This window comes from Nelumbo lutea, chromosome 1, assembly GCF_056320005.1.
Source record: "Nelumbo lutea isolate HS-2025 chromosome 1, American lotus-T2T, whole genome shotgun sequence".
NCBI lineage: Eukaryota > Viridiplantae > Streptophyta > Magnoliopsida > Proteales > Nelumbonaceae > Nelumbo > Nelumbo lutea.
The window spans coordinates 117,978,163-117,991,600 of NC_142684.1; the positions used below are offsets into that span (position 1 = coordinate 117,978,163).

The 13,438-nt window shown below is 36.7% G+C and overlaps 1 protein-coding gene and 1 long non-coding RNA gene across 4 annotated transcripts; both read right to left on the reverse strand.

Moving 5' to 3' along the window:
- Positions 1 to 883: 883 nt before the first annotated feature.
- LOC148877041 (putative receptor-like serine/threonine-protein kinase At4g34500) lies at positions 884 to 8,476 on the reverse strand. 3 transcript variants are annotated; one of them, XR_016110626.1, is made up of 9 exons: positions 7,531 to 8,467; positions 6,232 to 6,336; positions 5,960 to 6,082; positions 4,165 to 4,335; positions 3,927 to 4,056; positions 3,637 to 3,846; positions 1,773 to 1,888; positions 1,363 to 1,482; positions 884 to 1,251 (listed from the first exon to the last, which is right to left on the reverse strand). XR_016110626.1 is itself a non-coding variant. In XM_088980600.1 (8 exons), the coding sequence occupies exons 1-8, from the start codon at positions 8,127 to 8,129 to the stop codon at positions 1,470 to 1,472; spliced, it is 1,467 nt and encodes a 488-aa protein (XP_088836726.1). In that variant the 5' UTR covers positions 8,130 to 8,467; the 3' UTR covers positions 884 to 1,469. The 3 variants fall into 3 exon arrangements, 2 of the variants coding, with proteins under 2 accessions (XP_088836726.1, XP_088836738.1); XM_088980600.1 differs by having other exon boundaries at positions 884 to 1,482; XM_088980612.1 differs by lacking the exons at positions 884 to 1,251; positions 1,363 to 1,482 and having other exon boundaries at positions 1,661 to 1,888; positions 7,531 to 8,476.
- A 578-nt stretch (positions 8,477 to 9,054) lies between these two features.
- On the reverse strand, positions 9,055 to 10,709 carry LOC148877042 (uncharacterized). Its single transcript, XR_016105343.1, has 2 exons — positions 10,236 to 10,709; positions 9,055 to 10,097 (listed from the first exon to the last, which is right to left on the reverse strand). It is a non-coding gene; the product is annotated as an uncharacterized LOC148877042 (long non-coding RNA).
- Positions 10,710 to 13,438: the final 2,729 nt, after the last annotated feature.

The window sequence follows — 13,438 nt, forward strand, 5'->3', positions numbered from 1 at the left end:
GAGTTCTAACCTCTAAGCCTTGCCGTTTACTAGAACTAGATTCAGAAATGAGTGGACCGATAAGCTGAATTTCCTCCCTTGTAAATGTGTTTATTATGGGTTTAATTTAATCCAAATACATAACCAACTTCTTTTTAGGACAATCAATCAACATTTACTCAATTAACCTTATAATTAAAATATTATTAAACAATCTACGGTTAACCCAACAAGTATGATTGGACAACCCATCACCTTTAATTATTAGTTTTTAAATTCATTTGTCCATGGGCTATTTATTCACAAAAAATAAAAAGCATTGACGACCTTATTATGCATTTGGTTGAGCCATTCAACAGTTTTACCAAATATTTTCATAATCCGGCCAGACCAGACGGTTGAACTAAAAAAATCAGGAATCGGTCTATTTTATTCCAAAACTATTTTTTACCAAAAACCGTTGATTTGATCAGCAAACCACTGATCCAAACAGACAAACCGTCAAACCATTGACCCGAACAACACTTTTTGGCTCTTTTTGTTTTTTATTTTTTATTTTTAATTTTTTGGGACAATCTGTTCAAATTGGACGGTTGGACCATTTGACCCGGGAACTAGTCCCCAGAATGGTACCCTGTCCGGTCTGATTTTGAAAACCTTGTATTGACCTGATCAAAACAAATAATGGGTAATGAGTTACAAGATAAATCTATGCTGCTGGAAATACATGATACTAAGAAGGCTTTGACCAGTCAAAACTGAGATTGCTAGAAATAAACAAAGTTGAGGCTGGATTTATTACAAACAAAGCTTCCAACATCATCCATAGACATCTGACATGATTGCTCTCAAAAGTATGACCCCCATCAACGAATACAAAACATGTCTGAGATGTGCCTCATGTGCAGCAACAGATCATGTGATGTGCAGGTCCAGACTCAACAGAGTTAGGCACATGCACAACCTGCTTATTCGTTAAAAGAACTAAAACTGAACAAATTACCTTAATAAAATAATTGCCTAATAGATTAAATCCATGGGTTCGCATATTAGGACCCAGCTCCCAAGCTGAATTCTGGCTTCAACATGAAAATTAAAAATTAAGGAGAGCAAGTGAAAAGCAAGCAATTCTGATGGCAAGAGAGTGATCAAAGACGGTCGTTTGTCAAGGAAATCTCTACTGTCCGATCAGATCGAAATTGTGGGTTAGGGTTAAGTGTGATTTACCCTACCGACAAAGACAAGCGGCGTGCTGTACTTGGATGCAAACCACTGGATGCAGATATTCAAGTTTCACAGCGTACGTATCAGTGAAAATGTGAAATTTCCCAAAAGAAACGTCCAGGCCATGACTAAAGCCGAGTTTGGAGGAGCTACACTTACCTTTCCCAGCTGGCTTTCCCAGCAAAACGAAGCGGAGGACTTTTTTACCTGGCAGTCAACCGTTTGAAGGAGTTCTAACTTTTACCTGGCTTGTCAAGTGTCAACACTCAACCCAGAAGACTGCATCAACACATTCTCTTTTCAGTACTTATTGGTTTTACTTGACACTGCTTTTAAATACCAAAACCGATCTTAATCCCTCTAAAGATTATAATGATTCAAGAACTCTCTGTTCTTCCAACTAAAAGCCATGTTGAATGCTATGAAAAAACAAAATCGACAAAAAAGCCCAAGTCTATTAAAAACAAATGAAACAATTTCTTTTATAAATTAGAAGGCAATTTACAAACTAGAAAATTATTTTACGTTTATTCATCTACTGTACTTCAACCAAACAAACTTATCTTCACCTTGACCTTTCGACATCACCTCTCCAAGTGGTCTTGGATGGGAATGCAACTCCATTGGTGATTGTGGGGCTCAGTCGGGGAGTAAGGGAAGCTGTGTCACGGGGTACCCGGTGTTCCTGTGGATCATTAAAAAAACAGAGTACGGTTGGCAAGTCAAAGATCTTTAACATTCCCAAGCATATATTTGTTGAAAATTTTACTTGATAGAAGAATTTGTAACTGAATTTCTATAGAAAAATGAAAAATATTGAAATCTTAAGATGAACCAGAAACTCAATAGATGAAGGAGAAAAATGGGAATGGAGAATCCATTTCATGTGTGGAAGTGTTCATCATCATCATCCTCTGTCATTCTGTTCTTTAAATGCAGATACTTATTCATGTACATGAGAAATACACTCTAAAATATACACCAACTTTACCCATTTCAATGCGATTGAATAAATTGTTACCTTCGAGTACCGTCTCTGACATGCAGTATGAAATTTTAAACTTATCTTAAGATACAAATGCTGCTTGCATGTGACATATACAGCTGGGTTCTGCCAAGCAAATAATTCTTGGACCCACTCATGTATTTTGTATCTCTAAAACAAGCCAAAGAAATGATCTTCCGCATCTAATAGATGGGCTTGTATATGGTATCATTGCCAGGATATGTCCATAAACAGGCGATTTCATTGACAGATATTGAGAAATGGCCAATAAATGGGATGATCTGGGCCCATCTATATATCCATCAATTGGACTAATGACAAATGAGATAGACATCATACATGGCCTGAATTGCCTATAGATAAAAAGAAAATATTGGTCTTGAACTCCTAGATATGCTCAGATTCCACCACCCATGTACAAATAACATAAACAATGAAAGACAAAATGCACGTACTAGCAATTAATGTTAAACCATTTGAATTTAAAATGAAGATTGTAGTAGTGTATTTGCAATTAATAATGTGACAATGTCTCATTTATTCGGACTTCTTGCCTTCTTGGTATCATAGAAGTGGCTTCAACTATGCCATAAATCGTGCCTTGATATGTGGTGAAGAAAATGATTTTGTCTGTATGGAAATTACACATCTAGCTACATTGTCTCCAACATTTCTAGTATACTATGTCTTAAATATTTTTCCCCAATATCAATGAAACTAAAATATATACATGCCAGCAGATTAAGATTTGGATGCAAAACCACCAAAAAAAATCCAGCATGTCATAATCGTTTTACTGTTCACTTGAGATAGGAAAAAGAATAAGCATATGGTATCAGTTCTTATAAATGCATGTTGCAGGTTATAAAAATTACAAAAATAAACAAAATTGATAATAGAAACAATTATATAAAAAATAGAAAACAACAGAAAATTTTGAGAACATTAAGGCAGAAGTCTTCACAAACATATATATCGCCATTAACTATTAAAAGATGGCTATAGAACTGACTTAGATTTAATCCATTTCATTAGAAATTAGAACCTGTGTGACTCATTAATTCATATAAGCTTGACAACTGGAAAAGTCATTGTTGACACTTCATCTGGTACTTCTAAATGAAGAACCAAGTCAAAGTAGAAAGCATCAACAAAAGGCTAATAGGCTATTTCTATTGACCACACAGTAAAGAACTTCATAAAACTTTGGCAGCACAATTTTGTAGAAGTAACAGGGATGTCTGTGCAAGCATTCTTGTAAAACTAGGCTTAAAAAAGGCATTCTTGTAAACCTAACATGATGCTCTTAAGAAAATTTAGTTCAGTGATTAAAAGACTGATGCAACATTGAAATTTAAGGCAGTTTTAACAGTCGGCACTTGAAACAATACAAAATTGCAAAGTATAATTATGAAAGTTGGGCTTACAGCACGGAAAGGAAACTCATCTGCTTCTAGCATGTGTACAACTTGCCCCATCTTTGGTCGCTTGTTAGCATCTGGATCAATACAACGAAGGCAAATCAACAAAACCCTCTTCAACACTCTTGGCAATGGATGAACTTCGATCAGAGGGTCTACCACTTCTTCCTCACAACGATTTGCTACCATTCCTCTAAACCACTCAACCAAATTCACCTGTAAGTGCATATGAAAGTGCAGATTTAGGTAACAGACTTCATGAGTAAATTGGAGCAAGAACAAAAAATCTTTCTCACCTCACCAGCTGGTCTAGCATAATCTACTGGACTTCTCCCAGAGATTATTTCCATCAGTAGAATACCAAAACTATAAACGTCACTGCTCTCATTAAGCATACCAGTGCTAGCATACTCAGGAGATACATATCTACACCCGAGAGAGAGAGAGAGAGAGAGAGAGAGAGAGCTCAGTTACCAATATACACCAAAATAACTAATAATAAATAGAAGAATCTTCTAGGAATAAAGGACAAACCCAAATGTTCCCATTACTCGTGTGGTTACATAGCTTGCTTCTGAACCTAAGAGCTTTGCAAGTCCAAAATCGGAGACTTTTGGGTTCCATTTCTTATCCAGGAGAATGTTACTGGATTTGATATCACGGTGCACAACTTTGGGTTCTAGCGCTTCATGCAAATAAGCTAATCTGTAACAAAATACAGATGAAAAATCAAGGAGAGGAAACACATTACTGATGAAAAAAAGACAGAACGCATGCACACATTCTTCCGAGAGAACCACACAGACATTATTATGGGCATAGGACTTGAGAAAGAAACACCTTCTATGATCTGGTTGAGATACAATGCTCCCCAACTTGACTGGGAAGAAGAGATTGAGTTTGAAAAGTACCAAAATCATATTTTATGGATTTTTGGAAGAAAACTATTTTCTTGAATATGAAAGAGAGTGTAGCTTCAGTCTTTTGCTGGTATAACTGTCAATAAATTGGAACATCATCTGGATGTGATCTGGACATCTGGTTAAACCAAATACAGGTCTTAAGTGGCAAAATTGTTTATGTCTGGATTCAATGCCCCAAACCAATCATATTAAGATTTAGTTCATACATATATAGTTAACAAACTATATTGTTGGGATAAAGCTTAGATGATAATGATGATAGTTAACAAAAAATCATCAACATAGTTTTAGCATTCGAATCTCAACAAAAAATTCTGTAGATTCAAGTCTTACAGGAGACAAGGGAGAGATTGAAGAGGATGTCACCCAAAGAATTAGAGTAGGCTGGGCAAAATGGAAGGGTGCATATGGACTTTTGTATGATAGGTAAATGCCATTTAAAGTAAAATGAAATTTCTATAAAACAATTGTAAGGCAAGCTATGTTGTATGGAGCAGGGTGTTGGGCAGTCAAGAAACAAACATGTCCAAAAAATGAGTGTAGCAGAAATGCAAACGCTAAGATGGCTGAGTGGAAAAACTAGAACGGATAGGATCAGTAATGAAGTCACCCGTAGGAACCTAATAGTAGCTCGAATGGGTGATAAAATGAGAAAGAGAGTAGACTAAGATGGTTTGATCACATGCATAGAAGGCCACCAACAGCTCCAGTTAGAAGAAGTGATTTGCTACAATTGGAAGGGGCTACACGAGCTAGAGGTCCACAAAAAAGGGCATGGGTAGTAGTAGTATGAAATGATTTAAGCACTAATAATTTAACAGTGGATATGGCTTTAAATAGAATGGATTGGCGAAACAAGATTCATGTAGCAGACCCCATATAGAATTATACAAATCCAGCAGCTTGAAACCAGAAATTGTAAATATGTAATCTGATTGAAATCCAAATATCACAAATATGTAATCTAATTTGCATATACCTAGGTGTCATCCTTTCACAACCTTAATGGGGATGTTCCATGAAATTGGAATTATAAGTTTTTTCTTATGTTGATTTTTCTTCTTACTAGTTACCGTAAAAAAAGTATGGTTTGTTTTGTTGTCATTAAGGATTGGGGATCCCAATCACAGTGTTGGCATGGATTTCAGAAGAGGTGCACATAAAAATATAAATTAAATAAGTAGATACACCAATATGATAATTTCTTTAGAAAAATTTGAATACTATATGCAAAAAACAGAATTCCACTCAATAGTTCAGAAATTAATAGAAGTTTATGACATGTTGATCAATTAACAAATAAGCACCATGATACCATTTAGAAGGGAGGATATTCTTTTTTCTTTGTGCAGTAATGATGATAAGATAAATAGTGAATAAGAAATGAATAATGAGATGTATCGCACCCTTTGGCTGTTCCTATGGCAATCTTCATGCGGATATCCCATGTCAATGGACTGGTAGGGCCCACATCGCCATGCAACCATTGCTCCAAATTTCCATTATCCACATATTCATACACAAGCATCCTGGAATACCACTACAAGCATCTTAGTAAAAGGAATTCTTATCATTTTCATCTAGAGAGAACAATAGAATGGAAGAATGCTCAAACAGAAAATATTTATGAGCATGGCTCTTTGCAAGATAAAAAAAAAAAAGGAAGAAAAAAAAATACCTATGAGGACCATCTGCACAATACCCAAGAAGGCCTACAAGGTTTTTATGCCTTACTTTTCCAATGGCTTCAACTTCAACCTTGAACTCCCTCTCTGCCTGACCCCTAAAAACAAGATAATTGTGGATGATGAACTCTAATCAACAATTTATCAAGGTAGATGTATAAGGGAAATAAAGCAATACATTGCAACCCAGGAGCCTTTTTATAAAAATCTAAATTATAATAAGAAAACAAAATATCCCTGGAACTTGAAAAGCAAATGGTGAAGTGGCTGATTCAAGTTACTGTTCTACATGAAATTTCATGGAACACAATTTCATGCTTCCATAGTATTCGGTGTAAGCTAACAAGAGCATGACAGAAAATTTATCATCAACAAAGCATCTTTGTTAAAAGGAATGACTATTCTTCATACTTTCATATAGACTCGGCATTTTTTCCTCCTTTCTAACAATGCAAATCTCCTTGATCAAGAAGATTCATTTAATCTGCAAGAGATTGAAAATTGTACCTAAAGCAATTTCTTGTTTTCCATGAAAACATAAATAGGTTATGTTCGCAAAACTAGTTCCTACATATTCATCCATCGATTCAAATAGTCATTACATTCCAAACAAGGCAAAGTTGTTCATTGATTTAACTCGGGTTGTGAAAAATAAGCAAGCCACTCTTGATTATTTTACCAAAGTAATTTCGTATAGATTTCCAAACGTGAAGAGCAGATCAATTCATTTCCAATGAGTAGGAAAATTAATTATTAAAAGGAGATGAAGCATATGGGCATCCATATCAACAGATTTATACCTACTTTTTTTCCAAAAAGATTCTGACTTTAAATAAAGAAACCCACGCAGTTCCAGCGTTACAGAATTCAGAGTGTTGGTAATTTCATGGTTTGCCTTTTTTTTAAGTTTGCAGGAGAAAAAGAAAAAAAGATATGCCCAGTTCTAACGTGCACGCTTAGAATCAATATCCACAGTTACAGTAAGCGTTCCATCGAGATGTCTAAGAAGACTTGCAGTTACCGACATTAACAACGGAGTGAAGACCTAACATCACCAGTGACCTGTATCACCAACGGAAGCCAAACACCGGAGCTACAATTTGACTTCTACTTTATAAATTTTGGCACGACTCGGAAAAATACAGTTATGAATAACCCCTTTATATCAAAATTATAAAGCAGTAGTTTCAAAAATATGAAAGAAATACAAATAATTAAAAAGGAGATGCGCGCTCAACGAAAAATAGTTGATTTATTTACTTTTTTTTTTATAAATGTGTTTTGAAACTTACTTGTTGTTGAAAAGGTTTTTCACTGCAACTATTGAACCGTCGGGCAAAACTCCCCGGAAAACAACTCCGTAGCCTCCTTCTCCGATCACATTATCGCTGGAAAACCCACCGGTGGCAATCTCCAGCTCACTCAGAGCATACCACCGTCCCCACCCGATAATCGAGATCTCGCCAGATACGACCGACGACGAGCTCTGGCTCCCACCCGAAACGTTACTCCCTATACTCCGATTTCCAACACCAATGGCCTTATTTGAGTCGGCTTTGACAAGTTCAATTTCTTTCTTATCTGTGTCGTCGATCTTCTCGTTCTCATTTCCATCCGAAGCTTTTATTTCTATGATCTCCTTTTCGACGATCTCCTTAGAGATCATAGGAATTAAACCTGAAGTGTTCTTTACACGCTTCCGGCGTGAGCTTTGACACCGACGAAAACTGAGAAGAATGAGAAGAACAGCGACAATCACGCATCCGACGCAGATACCAATCACGATGTATAGGTTCAGTCCGAAAAACGGCGTCTTTGCCATGAGCTTACGAGATATAGAGCTCTCGGAACCACCGTCGTCTTGGGAAGTACGTTTACCGGCGTCCACCATTATAGCCGGCGAGATGAGTACGACAAGGACTGAACTCTTCCGGCGAGAAACGACACTATGAATCTACCCATTTTGGAGGAAAATGAGAGATTTAAGTATCTGTAGGAAAGAAGTTTGGTTGCATTGGAGAAAACAAAAAATAAACCCTAAAAAATTCTGTGTATGTCGGAAAAGCGATGAACTGGAATTTTTTGCATTGGAAGATGGAGGGAAGGTCGGGGGCAACGAAGGAGACTAATGAGCAAAAGAGGGGCGACTGAAGTCTGAAGAAGAGAGAGAGAGAGAGAGAGAGAGGGGGGGCGCGGTCTCAACGGATACCAAAGTAAAAGACTGAAAAGGGCAATAATAAGGCAAAGGCGATGACTTGTCGGTTTTATGGGTAGTGGGTTAAGGTTGATATTACGAAAATGCCATTTACCCAACGCTGTGTCAAATTTTCGATGAGGTGACGGCACGAGCTCACTTTCGCTACGACATTGGCTAAAACGGAGAATCAAGCCTTTGATATATTGCAGTGAAAGGCCTTGATTTCGTTATTTCAGCGCAGGGTTGCGACAAATGTCGTAGCAAATGTAGTTTGATTACGCAGCGTCAACAAAATTACTGCAGACTTTCGAAAAAAACAAAAATTACCGTAAAAAGAAAATTTTGAAGAATCCATGATCAAGTTTGTTTTTCTTTTTGCTTTTTTTTTGTTGTTTGGATATTTTGAAAGAAATAATAATAGCTCGAAGGCAAAATTTTCCTTCGTCATTTCTCGGTTAAAGCGTCCGATACAATAAAAAAAGTGTATTGGTTTTTCTTTTTGCTTCTTTGTTTGGATTCACAATACGAATGTGAAATATTTATTATTTTTATTTTTATTTTGACTTGTTCCTTCAAGTTTCAATTTTAGTTGCTTCTCGGGCTTGGCCATCAATTCACATTAAAACATGCGATGGGATTCACTATAATTAAAAATAATTCTGCACACGCAACGCATGGGAATCCAGCTACAAATTAGGCTCAGTTCGAGAAAAGTACAAATACAAATGGGATGAGTATAAAATGCAAAATCATATATTTGTATTTGTACCATTTCTATATAAAACTTTAAGTTAAGTTTGAAAATATTTATATTTATACTATAAATATAAATATTTGTATGATTCTAATCGATCGATACATATCATTTCGAAACTCCTCTAATACACTCCTACAATGGGTGTATTGGAGGTCTAACCGATTCAAAGTGTAGAAGAGACTTAATCCAACCCTCCTGAACTAATTAAAAAAAAATTCAAAATGTGTATTAATTCGCCCGATACACCCCTATTGGTATATTGGACGTATCAATATTTTAAACCTTAAATATAAATACATAAAAGATAATATAAAATATAAGATTTTATATTTTAATATAAATATAAATATATATAACATAAATACATAAAAAATATAAGATTTTATACTCTATAAATTTGTATTTGTACTCTTTCCATACCGAGCCTTAGAACAATTTTCCCTAAATTTAACACACAAGCACCCAGGATCACTAACGAGCTTAAATGTGGGCCCACTTTTTTTGGGCCGCCTTCACTATAGCCGGTCGCTTGCCACAAATGTCCAAAGAGGGGAACCCAGCTGAGTTCGGCTTCAATCGAAGTTTATATGTTCGAACATTACTTGAGAACGACACGCATTTATGGGCGCGTGTGCAAAATATATACATGCGAAGATGGTAAACGGACGTTTACCACTCTCCGGTCTCCACCCAAATCGACCCACCGAACCCCTGTTCTGCTATCTTCTCCAACCGGCGAAGACAAAAGGCATCACCGGTAAAATCTTCTTCCGGCGACCGGCAATATAGAGTAGATAAATCTTCCTTGTTCTTTGTTTCTCTAAAATACAGTCTTCTCCCATGAAAAGCCTGACCCTTACTGTTGATGATGGCAGTGATATTCCGCCAGCGACGAACAATTTCATCTGCAATCCAGCAGCAACCGACGATAAATATTGGGTAATAACTAGGCCAGCAGCAGTTCCTAGTTTACCATGAAAAATCATAGAAAATTTTATTAACAAAAGAAAAATGAAAATATCTCCCAACACAACATTCATTACCTCTCAGACAGCCAGAGAGGAGCCCGTGCGCATGAAACAGGGACAAAATCAATTTCAGTGGGAGCAGGGGCGGCAAAATCGACTTAATAAACCTTAATTTCTTTTTCCTCAGATTCACCTCTTCCCACTTTACTTTCCTCTCACTCATTCCCACTCCCATCCAAGCATAACAACGAGTGCCTTCTCTCTCCTTCTCTCCTCCCCTCCCTTCTTTCCCAGCTCTTGTAAACTTATTGTTTTTGAGCTCTTGCACTCGTTACGGCATGGGGAAGGACGTTGAGGTTGCTGAACACGGCCATTTATCCGCCAAGGACTACAACGACCCACCTCCGGTGCCTTTGATCGATGCCGTGGAATTGACCAAGTTGTCCTTCTACAGGGCTCTCATCGCTGAATTCATTGCCACTCTTCTTTTTCTCTACATTACTGTGTTGACGGTCATCGGTTACAAAAGCCAGACTGACCAGGCCCACAACGGTGGTGATTGTGACGGAGTTGGCATCCTTGGCATCGCTTGGACCTTTGGAGAAGAAAAAAAGAAGGGTCAGGCTTGGACATTTGGTGGCATCACTGGCGGATCAGTTGCAGATGAAGCCACTTGTCGCCGGAGGAGTATCACTGTCATCAACAGTAAGGGTTGGGCTTTTCATGGGAGAAGACTGTATTTCAGAGAAGCAAAGAAGAAGGAAGATTTAGCTGCCGCCGAATAAGATTTCACTGCCGGTGATGCTTTTTGTTTTCGCCGGTTGGAGAGGATAGCAAAACAAGGGTTTGACGGGTCGATTTGGGTGGAGACCGGAGAGACGCGGGAAAGAAGAGAATAGAAAGGGTAAGGCGAAAATGTTTTGAATCGAGAGATGGCTAAGGTGTTCGTGGTAAACGTCTCTTTACCATTCTTGCACGTGTGTAAAATGTAAATACGCTTACGACACGTGTCGTTTTTTTCGTAATGTTTGAATAGTATTCGAACGTATAAAGCTTTGACTGAAGCTGAACCCAACCCAGCCTGACGCAACACAGGACAGCAAATTTTTTTCCTTAAAAATAAGAAAATTTGAAAAAGAATGAAAAATAAAAAATTGATAATATAGGCAATAAATTAAAAAGATCTTAAAATTTTATTATATATGAATTTTAATGTATATAATATTACAATTGTTTATATATGAAATAATAAAATTAAATTAAAAAAAATTATATATTTATAATTATACACACATAGATACCTAATTGCACACAGAGAACATCGATTGTGTTGTAGTTATGAATATTTTCAACATATGGCTGGATGAATGTGGCCAACAATATATTGTAGAGTTCAGATCTGTGCCTCACAATATCCTATATACTACGGTACATTTCTGCTGTGTATTGAAAATATCTCTTAATGATAATACCATCATTTTTAATACATCGGAGATGTTCTCAATATACTGCAGAAAAGTTCTATGAGCGGTTGCAGGGCAAATGTGAACTCTATATTATGATCAATAAATCCAAAATCACCATCTGGGCTGTGGCTTGTGCCAGCAACGAGGCCATTTTTCTACTCATACCCCAATAGTGCCAGCCTGATTTTACAGCTCTAACCTCAGTGGAGTAAAGCCATTTTGTGAAGAACGTGCAGCGTCACTGTGCATAGACAGAAGATGCCTAATACACGATAGAATACTGTGGTAGAGCGGATAAGTGAGGATTGTTTTGAATCCACATCTATGAGATGAGAGTCCAGATTTGTTCAATTCAAAACATAAAGTTTACATACACACGACATCCAGCTGCACATCTGAGATTTCTTGATTATCTTTCATACATTAAACGAAAAAGTATGGACAGGCCTAATGTAGATTTCTGATTCTCACTGCAAAGTTATAAACATTCAGAATGTCCATAAACCATGCTCTATACATTCATATTCCCTCATGAATTAACATCAATTCCGATTTGACACCTACCCCAAATGTACTTGAACTTACAAATTCTGACCCCAGGGTTATTGGTCATTCTCCCTTTATGGGGAGGTGTTCCAACGTGTGGCTACATGTCTTCACTTTAGGAGTGTGCATAAGTTTTTGCTTTCGGGCAATTCGGCAAAAATCCAAACCCAAAGCAGTATAAAATGCCAACTCAAGCTGACCCGAATTTTACCTATAGTTTCGATTGGCAAAGATTGTATTAGAAATTTAGGGTTTGGCCATGATCCCATGCATGTGGGCAGCGCAAACGATGAAATAATAATGTATTAGAATGGAATGAAAGAAAAATAAAAAGTAACAAATATAGTTGAATGAATTGCAGTGATCATATGGTAGTTGGTATATGGTGCACATTCCACATCATGGATTGGTGGATAGTTAGTTGTCAAGAATTTGAATATGCTCTAGGGTGGGCAGTAGGGCAGGTTTCATTAACTTCGCCATGAGCAAGTCGGGTGTGGAATTAGTTATTAGCTAGACTTGATGATGGATGGATAGATGATAAAAGATGCATTATGTAATCAACTTGTTTTAGTGGGGTGGTTGAGTCAGTGTTCCACAACTCACCTCAATAACGAATATACAACATCCCACACAAATACTTGGTGGGTCTTTTTTTCAACCTCGAATTAGTGTATACAACTGTTTATTCCACTCATGTTGTCACTAGGGATTTTCTACTCACTTCACTTTTACTACCCACTCGTGAATTGGAGCCACACATCTTAGCGCGGGTAGAGAGTGGGTAGGAAAAGTGAGTAGGAAATTTGGGCTCCCATGTTGTTTTGATTAGTGATTTTCAATTTTTGAATTTAACTTTAAGGTTGTGTTTGGTTTGAAAGAAAAGATAGTTAGAAAAAGAAAGGGAAAGGGTAGGAAAACCTATTTCAAACCAAAGACAGCCTACATAGCTGATGTTTCTTATACCAACGAAAAAAAAAAAAACTAATAGGTTGAACTGCTTTTTAAAAAAACTAATAAATTGCTAATGGCTAATTGTTTGACCTTAGAGGTTGAACTGCTTTTTTATTCAAGTGGATGGGTTATTGGTTCAATTGTTTGGATTAATAGATTAACTAGTGAAGGACCCTGTATTAAGTACGGGGGAATCAGTAATGTTAAATTTACATTATGGAATCAATAATATTAAATTTATATTTATTAATGTTTTAAATAATTATTAAAATTTCAAAAAATATTTATTTTAAAAAATAATTTTTCAATAAT